Genomic DNA, 13650 nt, shown 5'->3' with positions numbered 1-13650 from the left:
AGTAACTAAGTAGACCAATTGAAGCAGAAAATGGGGGTGGGGTTTACCCATTCATGCCAGCATACAGCTGCTGTTCACTGGTTGGAGGAAAATACTATACGTCACGTATGTGAATTTAGAGGTAGTAGGCTATTTATTGTAGCAGTTCAAGAGTTCCTAAACTCAAAGAGTTAAACCGCTTGTTGGTGTTTGATTGACCAGTCTTCTCGTATTGCTCGCCACATCTCGCCATAACATGGTACTGTACAATTTTTATCCTAAACAGCAGGTTTATTGGGTCTCTTTAACAATATGCTGTTTTGGGGTCTCTTCTGGTACTGAATATTCTGTGTTTTCTTCTTTAATATGATACAATGTGATTTTCTTTCATGAGTCTTATGTGCTGTATGTTGTAGATGTATTTGGTAGAGTTCATGTCTCCAGTTATGCATTTGTTATTTAAAATGCAACTATATATTTTTAGATTTCCTTTATTATGTTGATTTTTGTATATACTTTGCAGCATATACTATATTTACATCAAATTTAATGTAAAATAAATCCATGTTAATCTCTATTTGTCCTCTCTTTCAGTTGAGACTGATTGTGTTGCTTACAGCAGTGGTCTGCGGTAATGCCTGCAGATTAGAAACAGTGAACTCTCCAGATACCACTGGCAGCCCAGGTGATGTTACTACCTTGTCTATTAGGAAAAATATAACTATGCTCACATTTTCGCAAACCGTTAAATATATGGTTGCAGGTACAAACTCTAATATTGACTGATTGATTAATTTATCGATCGATTGATTGATTCAGAAATTGTCAGCACGTCCTATTAAAGCCAGAGAGATGCCGCTGTGGTAGGAGGGCTTAAATGCCCATTGGGTTCAGAGACCCATCAATGGCTATTCCAGTGGTTTGAAGATTTATGTGGCTTTTTATCCCTTTAAGCATAACATTCACTAATGATTTAAAAACTGGCACATTTTTGGCACATTTCATCTGCTGTGATTTAGTAGCAGCAGGCCCCTATAAATGAATCCACAAATGTATGCACTGCAAGTACAAGTTTTCTAATGAGATCAAATTAAAAAGTATTTACGTGTTTGTTTGTATTTATAATCCTGGATAGCTAAGTAATATTTGAGGTACATTTCTATTATTGATTCAGGTTGTACTGACTTGATCTCCACGAATTTTACTCTGAATGGGGGAACGAAGAGGAAATATGTGTCTGTGCGGAATATGGAATCTTCTGTTGTGAACGGTACATTTGCATCCTTGCACACACCTCATTTCCCTGTTCAGTTTTTGTTAAATATTTATTATAAAATAATTATATTGTGATGGTTGTGGAAATTTTGCTGTGATACATGACTGTGTTCTTCAATTATCTTTTTCATATTAGTTTTTTTCTGTTTGCATAAAATGGCTTAAGTGCACGAAAGGCTCTATATTAAATTATTATTATTTAAATATAGCCCACATCACTTTCACATTTATAGAGAAAATGTATTTCCAACTTTCTCGCAGAAATCAGGAAATTTGTTCTACTGAATATGACCAAAATTATGACACTCTATTATTCTTTCTTTATAATTTTTTTGTGCATGAAGTCTGGGCGGATCTGATTTCACCACCACTGCATCCACCGTTGGAATCGTTTATGATAACTTTGGAGCATTCACTGAGAATGACCTCGGAGAGCTTGAAGAAGAACCATCCATGTAACAACCTTTACAGAAAATATGTCTCTTGCAAAATCTAAATCTAAATCCGGCAGTAAAGTCTTATTATGCCATTTTGAAAAGCAATGAAATGTATGCATCTGTGTATTGCATGTGCCGTTTTCAAGAAGCACTAGTGCTTTGTGCAATGGTTTGAGAAATGGCAATATGCAGACATATAACTTATAGACCGTGTCTATGTGTGTGTTTCAGCAGTGATGAAGAGCAAGTTCCCAATCAGCCGGATTCCTCACCTGAAGTCGTTTCTGACTCACCTGAAGTCATTTATGACTCAACTTAAGTCATTTCTGATGACTTTTAAAGAGTCAGCTGACGACAGTGAATAATCCAAACATCCTGAACAGCAAAAATACTTAAATGTATTTAATACATTTAATACAAAGCTTTAACCTGTTGAATGAGCTGATATATAAATGAGACTTAATAAAATAAACATACCTGAGCATGCATTTATGGTTGTTTGAGCATTTATGAAAACAGTGTTAGACCAGAACAGTATAGCAGTAGCCTATACTGCAAAGATACAGAAGTAGTGGCCTAATGTTCAGAGAGGTCGCAGGTTTGATTCTCAATGTGTTCGATATATAGGACTGAAAAGGTTGGACTGTATTAGTTGATGGTTTATAGCCTTCCTCAATGGGGTGTCGTCAGAACACACTGGATTTGATCCGTTCCATGCAAAGGAGGTGTATTTGTTGTCAATCTTTGGCTGTACACAACACAGCAGTACACAGGCTTTACATGGTTATATAAGTATGTGTATGTGTGTGGTCTACAAAGGGAAAGGAATACAGATATATATTAACAAATATGTCTTGGGTATTATTATACAAACATTCCTTCCATAAACAGCTACAAATCTCTCAAGTAAAGAAATTCTCAAGTAAAATTTTTTAATAAAATAAAGGAATCAATGAGCAACAAAATTCTTATGCGACACTGCCACTTAGTGGTCAGAAACGGCAAGACATTCAAACCGAAACTGTTTATGAAGCAAAATGAACTGCATGTAAATCAGAAACATTGATTTGCGTACATAAACTTGAAATAGCAAGCGTTTCAGCTGTTAATGTGATGATCACACATACATACAAATCAAACACTGGTTGCAATATATATGCTACGAATTCCAAGTATTATTGAACATAATCGGAACATTCGCGTGTGCTCAACAGTGCGCGATAAACGGCTTTAACACTGATAAATACTCTTCATCGCTTGGTGGCAGGATGTGACGTATTCTACTCCTTAACCAGCATTTATCATTTACTTGGTAAACAGTCAACTTACAGTTGGTTATTGACGTAGGGCCTACACATTGCACACACTGTCCTGCTCCCACCTTCCGCTCGGCTGTTGATGACTGTCAAAAAGTGGCGCATGCGCAGTTGTGCACAGAACTCGGCCTTTTCTTGGGCAGGTAACGACCAAGGGGGTAATCCATCAGCCGGAAACTGAAGCTTCCCCGGGCCGCCATTGATTAGCAGACCATCACCTGCTGTTAGCATTCCTTTGACTCCCATTCATTTTGGCGTCACAACGAATAACTTAACATCTGAGGCGTTTAAAGACTCCATTTGTCCATTATTTATTTCTAAAGAAACACGAAAATGTATAAAAGGCCCCATTACCTTGTATCTTACGTTATGGCCCCGTATAAGCAGTTTTTGTAAAAATAGGCTAACGATTGTGTCATAACCACGTGACTCCCTGTCGCACAGTAGATAAATGACCGTATAGACAGGAGGAGAAGCTCACGGGCAATCGGGGGGACGTGGAGGCAAAATGACAAAATAATTAATCAGAATACTTAGCAAAAGTTGCTCCAGCTCCTAGCTCATGGATACCTCCTACTCACGATCTCCGTCTCTGCAAGTTTCGGAAGGGAATGATTCAGATTTCTCTTGGCACAGCTACTAGAAGACAGACAGGTTGCTCACGTCACATCTACGTCGTCAAGCTCAGTTTGAGTCTGCGCAATATGCTCAGCCATCAGGAAGTGAGTGCTTCTAATTGACTTCACTTTTCTCCGTTGAATCCAATGGGGTCGCTGTGTCCATTTCTTTTACTGTCTATGGTAACGACTAAGGCCTTGAGCAAGGCACCTAACCCCCAATCGTTCCCCAGGCACCGCAGTGAATGGCTGCCCACTACTCCGGGTGTGTCTGTCCATGGTTTGCAGTTACTCACTGCTCCTAATGTGTGAGCACTAATTTGGATGGGTTAAATGCAGAGGACAAATTCGGGGTATGGGTTCCCATACCTGGCCTTCACTTCGCTATGTTTCATATGTTCAATATCAGATATACATTTACATTGAATCATTTAGAAGACACTTTTATACAAAACGACTTACAAATGAGGAGAGCAAGAGAAGCAATCAAACCAACAATAGGGCAACTATATGCCGTGACAATAAGTGCCGTGACCAGTTCTAGTTATTCCAGCACAGTACACACGTACGTAGCAAGGTTGTAGTTGTTGTTGTTGATGTTGTTGTTTAAATATATATAGAATAGTAAGTGTTAGTGTTAATGGGTCACGTGTTGCCGGAAAAAGATGCCTCTTCAGCAGTTTCATAAAAATGTTGTCACTGAAATAAGGTCATAAAACCCATATTGATTATTTCTTCACAAGACTTTTGAAAATTTTATGACGTAGCCTAGAATATTTGCTCCAAAACTATGTGAAAAGCATCCTGCATACTCATTCAGATAATAGGGCTGCACGATTTGGGGAATACATTTGAGATTTTTCAGGTTAAAATTGCTTTTTAAAATGTACAGAATACACACACACACACACACACACACACACACATATATTGCAGCACAGCACATAGCTTATGCCTACAAGACACAACAAACCTGGTGTTCATTTTATATACAGTATATATATAAAATCAACACCAAGTTTGTTGTGCCTTGTAGGCATAAGCTATGTGCTGTGCTGCATAAAATAATAATAACAATAGCCTATAAATCGTTAAAATTAGTGGCTCAACCACAAGTTTATCAAGCGACGAGAATACTTTTTGTGCGCAAAAAACAACAAAAATAACGACTTTATTAAACTATTCATTTCCGTCTGTGTGGGCCTGAATGAATTCACGTAGTGTAACAGCGCAGCGCGTCTGGGTTGTACGTCACCACCTAGGCTCACTATTGGCTGACGCTGGTCATGTGTGTGATGCATGTGACATACAACACAGAAGCGCTGCGCTGTTACACTAAGTGAATTCATTCAGTCCCACACAGACGAAAATGAATAGTTGAATAAAAGTCTTAATTTTGTTTGTGTTTTTGCGCACAAAAAGTATTCTCGTCGCTTGATAAACTTATGGTTGAGCCACTGTAGTCACTTGGACTATTTTAACTTTTCTGGACCGGCAATTTTCGATCCCTTAGAAGCCTATGGAGTGATCCAGCTCTCAGATTTCATCAAAAATATATTAATTTGTGTTCCGAAGATGAACGAAAGTCTTACGGGGTTGGAACAACATGAGGGTGAGTAATTACTGACAGAATTTTCATTTTTGGGTGAACTATCCCTTTAAAGACCACTCTTGCTGCAGCATTCTGGATCAGTTGCAGAGAAGGCCATGCTGGAAGGCCTGCCAAGAGAGCCTTACAATAGTCCAGTCTGGATAGAACAAGAGCTTGGACAAGGAGTTGTGTAGCATGCTCCGATAGAAAAGGCCTGATCTTCCTGATGTTGTATAAGGCAAATCTGCAGGACCGGGCAGTTCTAGAATTTTGGTCTGTGAAGTTCAACTGATCATCAATCACAACTCCAAGGTTTCTGGATCCCCTGGATATGGAGTTATGGTTGACGAAAATAGCTAAATGGAGAAGTTGTGATGAACAGAAATGTCTGTTACTGAGATGCGAGCATCTACCTGGTTGGAAGGAGGGTTGGAGTTGTGTATCATCAGCATAGCAGTGATAGAAAAAACATGTTTCTGAATGACAGATCCTAGTGATGACAAGTACATGGAGAAGAGAAGTGGTCAAAGCACTGAGCCCTGAGGCACCCCAGTTAGATGTTGCGACTTAGACACCTCACCCCTCCATGACACCCTGAAGGACCTACCTGAGAAGTAAGACTTGAACCACTGGAGTGCTGTTCCTGAGATGCCCTTCGTCTTGAGGATTGACAGGACAGGAGGTTAATCTGGTGGTTAACTATGTCGAAGGGCCTGTTTACACCTGGTCACTTCATGCATATTTACTGATCAAATATAGCCTGGGTTTCCCCATGCTGCCTTGCGCGCAGCGTGGTTGTATTCACGCTGCTAGGCAGCCTGGACACCATGGACCAGATTTTCCCCTCAAAAAGGGAACCAATCACAGAACGGGGAGGGAGCAGCAAGACGATGACGACGTCTATGCGACACACCGAAGCAGTTTGTTTATATCTATGGATCCAACATGGCATCAGACGCGAAGTTACCCATGACATATAGCCTATAACACGCTCTCACACGTTTATTTTTTAGCATTGTTGGGAGAAGTAAAATTTACATAATGTGGTTTCAAAAAGTAGATGCATTTACATTTTACAGTTTCGTCTGGAATGCAGCCAAGACCACCTCCTGAAGTGGTTTGAGCGATCGGATTTAAATCCGTCTCAAATGCGTTTCGGAGGGCATTTACACCTGGTCTTTCCACGATCGGATAGCTATCCAATCACAGAAAACGCATGAAGTGGCCAGGTGTAAACAGCCAGCAGTCAGATCCAGCAAGATGAGTAGGCTACTGAGGATTTGGAAGCTGCTCTTGCCAGTTTCAGGAAATTGTAAGACAATGATCATGTGCGTTTAGTGCCAACACCTTACCAGTAGGCTATACAATTAGATTAATTGATTAAAGAATACCTTCTTTCTCGTTTATTTCTGGCATAATATTCGATCACGGCTGTTTCTCATGACTTTACCCTCTGTAAAATTAGGCATTGGCAACAGGTAATGACATTGATAGATACTCATCATTTCAAGGTAATGTCATTGCTAAATTGGACTAATTTGAACGTTGAGCCTAAAAGTGTGTTGTTTTAATAAGAGGAATTTAAAGCTTCATGTCGGGAAATAAATGCAAGTACGTGTGTCATAAAAACTGCAATCTTGCATTATTACCCACCCTGTTTTGATGTAAAGTAAATGGAGTCAAGACGGTAAACTCGAACAGGAGAGTGAATTTGGTTGGAGTCGGGAGTTGGATTCGACTCCAAAAAACCTGGAATTGAACACCTCTAGGCTCGGGTATGCAGAGCATTCGCAACTTATTCGCAAACTATCGGGTATGCAGAGAATTCGCAACTTACAAATTATGCAGAGCGTCTACACTACGAAAGCAATCCGGTCAAATGTGTTTTCGACTACCTCTGGAAGTGGTCAAAAGTTGACAAGCTCAAAACGTTTTAGACCCCGTTTACACTTGTATTTAGCGTAGTCCACTTGTGATCCAATCGACCAAATCGTAGTGTAGACGTAGTGCATACCTGAGCCTAGATGTGTTCGATTCCAGGTTTTTTGGAGTCGAATCCGACTCCCGACTTTACATCAAAACAGGGTGGGTAATAATGCAAGATTGCAGTCTTAATACCAGGTGTAAACAGGGCCTTAAATGTAGATCCCACCATCCCTTCACAGCGCTCCCCAAAGCACCTCCTCAAAACACATGAGCAGAGTCTGCAAAGCGTCATGAGAGACTACGTTAAATGCCTCAAAGCACATAACATTACAGTAATAATGTTCCATGTTATTCATTTCAGCGTTGATAGTGTTGCCATTGAAACGCATAAATTCGAGTCTGAGGACATGAATAGTTCTAAAACGGGGTTGCCATCTTGTCTTAATTACGGTTACGACATTTCATTATTGATTGCTATCAGGATGTGAAGAGAGTTTCAACCAGTATAACCAAAAGTGTTTATGAAAAACAGCCTTCCCTACCTTTAAATGTACCGTGGGCCAATGAGCATACATTTTTGTGTGCTAGTGTATTTTTGAGGAAAATATGTGTTAAAGGGTATCCAAAAGAACCTGATGCAGTACATGGTTCATGTCACACGTGGGCAGTAAACACAGTGCATTCGCATGGGGTTATGCTTACAGTGTGAAGCCCAGCAGAATAGTTACTACAGAGACGGCACATTGCAAGGATGTGAGCTCAGAAGAAGCCCAGAGAGAGAGAGAGAGAGAGAGAGAGAGAGAGATGAACGTTGAGGTAGAACACCTGGAGTTGACTGAATCAGATTGTTTATTCCCCCGACTGCCTGACAGCAATCTGCTGTAGAAGACAGGTGAGTTCTATGCTATATACACAGAAAAATGCATGTTTCTACATTATATAGCTATTCAGTAATAATAAATGATCATTTGAATACAATAATTTAAACGTGTAACTGTTTATTTTATAAATCCTTGTTTCAAAGATGGAAAACGGAGAAATTTATGAATGTATCAGGCTCACAGTTTAATTAATCTGTAGAGCATCTTCGTGCCTTTTAAGTTTGATTGTCTGTGAATAGAGGACACGATGATTTTAAGCCTCTTTGGATGCTTTTGTCTCTTTAAGTTGGAAAGGTTGTATTCTATTTAGTATATTTTATCTGATCAGTTTCACTTCCATATTGGAGACATTGATATTGCAGCCCACATCAGCCATACATGCACATGCAAACATAGTTGTTCGGAATAGGTTGTGAAAAGCTTGAAGTAGCCCACAGTCCTCTATTGGACATGTTGACATAGACTGCAGCTCTTTGGTGTTGCCATGAAGTGAGGACACACAGGCAATTTTCTCCCTTGCACACATAAATGCACACACACCTCCTCAGATCAGTATGTTTGTGCAGGCGGGCAGTATGGCGACAGAATTTAGTGATTTTTAAAAGCTTTATTTGGATCATATCTGATTTAGACTGAAAAGCTATGTCTCAGGGTCAAATGTTTTACCTTGTTTTACCTGGATGTTCTGCTGCTGATAAGTCACTTCACACAAATGGGATATATGACCACAATGCTATGTGTTATGTGTGAGAGGATTTTCTGACGGAAATTTACAATTGCCCTTGACCAAAAGGAGTTCAGAGGTGATTGTTTTGAAAATGAAAATCAAGTATTTAAGTAAATAACTAAAAGTTTAAACCACATCAGGCACCAGGCTTTAATATCATAATCTACAGCTCAGGTTTTGTATTATGGTCAGTATATGAGTGTGAGTGCAGATGTGAATATGTTACAGTTTGGTCATTGTGACATGTAAAACTGCCTAAGGGAAAATCCACACCTGTAGGATAAGAATAGAGATGAAGTGAGATTGGGATGATTATGAAAGGGAGAGAAAATAATGAAACTGACAGAGAGAAAGTGCTGGAGGATAATGTGATCTTCTCACCCTCCGAGTTCTATCACAGGTGAAGAATAGCATTTGATGATATAAAAGAAAAGGATATCAGCTGTAAATCAGGGAAGCGACCACTCTTCCTCCTTTCCTCTTCATCACACGAAACACATGTGCACGTGTTACAGGCACTTTTATGCCACAGCGAGTGACTTTAATTCAACCTAACAGATTTCTACTTTTTTTAAAACACATTAAAATTACCTGAAAACGGTTTTAGGCCTTTGTAGTTTATTTTTGCTAGTCCTGGAATTTCAAACTTAAACTATAAAAATCCATTATAACATATTTCATTTCAAAAACTGATAATCTAACCAAAGAGTGAAATATTCACTCAATAATCAAAGCACTTCAATGTTTACTGCATAAAATGACTATCAACCAAGGTAAACATTGCATAATATTTTTAGAGCATCATTTCCAATCTGTAATTTAACCAAATTATGCTAAAAGTGTGAAATTATTATTTAAACTGTTTGTCTGGAAACACCCACACATTTGACCATAACAAACTGATTTTCGTCTCATCTTGGCTCTGTGTTTGCCAAGTTGCAGATATGTTTGACGATGAGAGAATTCTAATATTATAATATAATTAAATGAGGCACAATTATAACAGGAAGTCCAAAATTATCTCATTATGTCTATCCTCTGATTGAGAGAGCGAGATAGAGAGAGACCAACAAAGAGAGATAAAGACAGAGCCACAACTACAGCCAAGCATGAAAATGTAATTTGTTGCGCAAATAAAGGATGGTTATGCTCATTGTTTCATAGTCATAGTCTAAGAATGCCTCTCTACCTTAGACTAACCTATTCTGAGTTCAGAAAGCTAATTGCTCTTTCACATGATTTACAACAGGGCAACACAATCAGTCTATCCACATAATGATATTTCACGCAAATTGTAGTGATCAACTGCTTTCATCAGTTACTCACCCATATGTGGTGGAATACTAAGAATAATGCTGATGCTGCTCTTTTCAGTATAATGAATAATGACTTCAATTTCATTCTTTAGTTTTTTTTTTTTTTTAATGATGGTGTTTTTCCCCGATTTGGAGCTTGACAACATGGTTATCATTCCTTTTTATTGTATGGAAAAGAGCAGTGTAAACATCCTGCCTAATGCTGCCTCAACATGCTGCTGAAATTACCGTAATTATGAATTATCATAAAAAAGATCACTTTGATAGATGAGTTTCCAAGTTGGGACTGGCCGTAACTTTACCATTGCTGCAGTGATCGATATGTTTGAACTGTTTTTCCCGCAACAAGCCAGCAGCCGTGTAGCCCAAGACTGGTTGCCCACTGAATCTAACCAGGGTTGAGCCTGGTTAGTATGGGAGACCTCCTGGGGAAAACTAGGTTACTGCTGGAAGAGGTGTTAGTGAGGCCAGCAGGGGGTGCTCACCCAGTGGTCTGTGTGTGTCCTTATGCCCCAGTTTAGTGATGGGGACACTATACTGTCAAAAAGCACTGTCTTTTAGGTGAGATGTTAAACTGAGTTTCTGACTCTCTGTGGTCATTAAAAATACCAGGATGTCTTTTGGGGGAAAAAATTAGGGGTTTAATGCCAAATTTGCCTATTGGCCAATGGTCTCTGTCCATCTTCATGGCCTCCTAATATATAATGATTGGCTTCATTACTCTGTCTCCACTCCACCAATAAGCGTGTGTGTGGTGTTCGTTCTGGCGCAATATGGCTGCCGTCGCATCATCATATATATATATATATATATATGTAAACATTTGATGGATATTGTATTTTACACAGCAAAAATATAATTTATTTGACCGAAATTCCGGAATCGTCAACAAGCTGTCTACTAGATAGCACTTTGTGCAATGTGGGCAATGTTTATACAGTTGCCAACGAATGGGACACTACCTTTTATTCAATATCTGCTGGATTTAATATTGACTAAATATATTCTATATAATTTATATAAGATTTCCCCAAGAAATAGGCAAGAGTAAACCTTCTGTCCCCTGTGATTCCTTTTCTCTCTGACAGCAAAGCACTAAGTTGGCGCGACAAACTGATTCCACTGAAGTGAGTTAATGATAGATTTTTCATTTTTAGGTTAACTATCCCTTTAAGAATTTAGATTGTTGATCGATGGAATGTGAGGTGCTTTTCAGACACTGCTAAGAGTAAATCAAGAACAGTGGCTTCAGTGAGATAAATGTGTGTTAGTGTGTGTGTATTCAGAGCATCTATAGATTCTCCATAGAACACTATGACACTATGAGACCCGTCTGCAAGCCTGGCAACCCAAGAAACACACAAATAAAACACTACAGTCTCCAAGACACTCTGTGGATACTTTGCTGAAATGGTCTGATTGTGTTCTTATGTTATGAGCAATTGCAGGTCCCGGATCAATGGCCACCCCCAAAGGAACATCTATAATTGGATGCACTGCAAATCCCTCAGCAGGGTCACAGTATCACTCCTCCCACACACTTCTCCTTTATCTCTTTCCCATTATGTCCAACTACAGAAAAAGTCAAATAACAAAGAGTTTGTCCTTTTTTTTTTTTATCTAAGGTGTCAACCCAGCTCTCTCTCTTAACCCATAGATATAAAGGTCTCAGAAGAACTGATAATAGCGCTCTGTAAGAGTCACTGTTTGGGATTAAGTAAAACTCTTGTCTTAAAATCACCTTTAACATTCTTTCACTTTATGTCCTCATTATTTCTAAAATAACCACTGTAGTCTCTATAGTATCACAGCAGCTGAAATGCATGTGGAGTGCCCTAGGGGAGTGCACATCTAATTTAGATGCTCCTTTTTTGTTATTTTCAGACTCCCAAGATGGCGCTATCCTGAGGTGGCCAATGCCGTCGGCTCTCTTTGACATGCCGTGGTGGCAGGCGCTCTTAAACTCCACCCTCACCCTCAATCAAAGCAACAGTAGTTTGTTCCTGCTTGACGTCCCCTGCTGGCAATCAAGTGCCATGACACTTACACTCCTGTTATGCTACTGCCTGGTGCTTATTTTGGGCTTGCTTGGTAACATCCTCCTCATTTGCATTATTATGCACCAGCGGGACCCTCCTAACGTCACTAGCATCCTCATTGCCAACCTTTCGGTTTCTGACATCCTGGTGAGTGTGTTCTGCCTTCCCTTCACTGTGGTTTACACTCTTATGGATCACTGGATCTTTGGTGGGCTGCTATGTCGCCTAACGCCATTTGTGCAGTGTGTGTCGGTGACAGTTTCAGTTCTGTCTCTGGTTTTGATTGCACTTGAAAGGCACCAGCTCATACTGCATCCATCTGGCTGGAAGCCGAGCGTCCCACAGGCGTACATAGCCGTCTTGATTGTGTGGCTGTTGGCCTGCGTAACATCATTACCTTTCCTGGCATTCCACATGCTCAGCAGTGAGCCATACAGCCTGCTTCCAGCGCCGCTTAGCCAGCTACAGGCGTGTCTGGAAGTCTGGCCTTCTCAGCAGCACAAACTAGTCTACACCACCAGCCTGTTACTATTCCAGTACTGCTTCCCGCTGCTCCTCATGCTTCTCTGCTACCTTCGCATTTTCCTGCGGCTGCGACGCAGACAACGCATGCTGGAGCGCCAGTGCAGCCGCAATCGAGAAGACGAACACAGGCGTGTGATGCACAGCAAACGCATAAATGTTATGCTTGCCGCTTTGGTGGTTGCATTTGCTGTGTGCTGGCTGCCATTAAATGCCTTTAATGTGGTGGCGGACTGGCACCAGGAGGCGCTGCCTGTGTGTTACCACAATCTGCTGTTTTCACTCTGTCATCTGCTGGCCATGAGTTCCATCTGCATCAACCCCATCATCTATGGCTTCCTCAACAGCAACTTCCGCAAGGATGTGTCCTCCGTGGTGCTACACTGCCATTTTCAGCCAATCGAAGACAGCTATGAACACTTTCCAATGTCCACCATGAACACTGATGTGTCACGGACATCTTTTAGACTCAGAAACAATTCTGTGTAATTGGGCTTATTGCTTAATTAATCTGGACATCAAAACCAGTGTTTAGCGTAGATCATCGTTGACTTCCACTATATATATATATACATATATGGTGGAAATGTGGAAATAAAAGTACATAAATGTATTGAAAATGTATTTATGTTAACTTGTTCTACGATTGAATGGTGTGGATTCTGATTGGTCCAAGGCAGGAAGTCGTGACTAGAACCCATTTGATTTATTAGGATTGAATCATTCTAATCCTTGTTGTAACATTGAGGTATGTTATGCACACTGATTATGTTTTACATTTGCAAAAGCATTTTACTCTGCTAAAACTGGTGGACTATATGAGGAAAAAGCAGCAGAAGGTTTGTGAGCTATGTAGCTTTTTTTCACTAACCTAAACACAATGAAAGCTATAAGGAATGAATTAGGCGAAGGCAACACTTGCATTTAAAACATTATCTCTTCTTCCTTGAGGCACAGAGCTGAGATTGGAGGTACTGCCAGTGTACAAATGCCTGGAAATTGCAGCTAGCTAAGCCCTAATGCT

General features: G+C 40.0%; 1 protein-coding gene and 1 long non-coding RNA gene across 2 annotated transcripts; both read left to right on the top strand.

The window, feature by feature from the left end:
* Positions 1–89: 89 nt before the first annotated feature.
* On the top strand, positions 90–2179 carry LOC309479891. Its single transcript, XR_014199456.1, has 5 exons — positions 90–238; positions 574–664; positions 1154–1249; positions 1599–1709; positions 1923–2179. It is a non-coding gene; the product is annotated as an uncharacterized lncRNA (long non-coding RNA).
* Positions 2180–7938: 5759 nt separating this feature from the next.
* npy4r (neuropeptide Y receptor Y4) lies at positions 7939–13447 on the top strand. The gene is made up of 2 exons (XM_082142891.1): positions 7939–8033; positions 11950–13447. The coding sequence occupies exon 2, from the start codon at positions 11982–11984 to the stop codon at positions 13113–13115; it is 1134 nt and encodes a 377-aa protein (XP_081999017.1). The 5' UTR covers positions 7939–8033; positions 11950–11981; the 3' UTR covers positions 13116–13447.
* The last annotated feature ends 203 nt before the right edge of the window (positions 13448–13650 follow it).

This window comes from Leuciscus leuciscus (genome assembly GCF_965113295.1).
Source record: "Leuciscus leuciscus genome assembly, chromosome: 17".
Lineage (NCBI taxonomy): Eukaryota > Metazoa > Chordata > Actinopteri > Cypriniformes > Leuciscidae > Leuciscus > Leuciscus leuciscus.
Note: the sequence above shows the minus strand (reverse complement) of the source record. Positions and strands in the feature narration are given on the sequence as shown.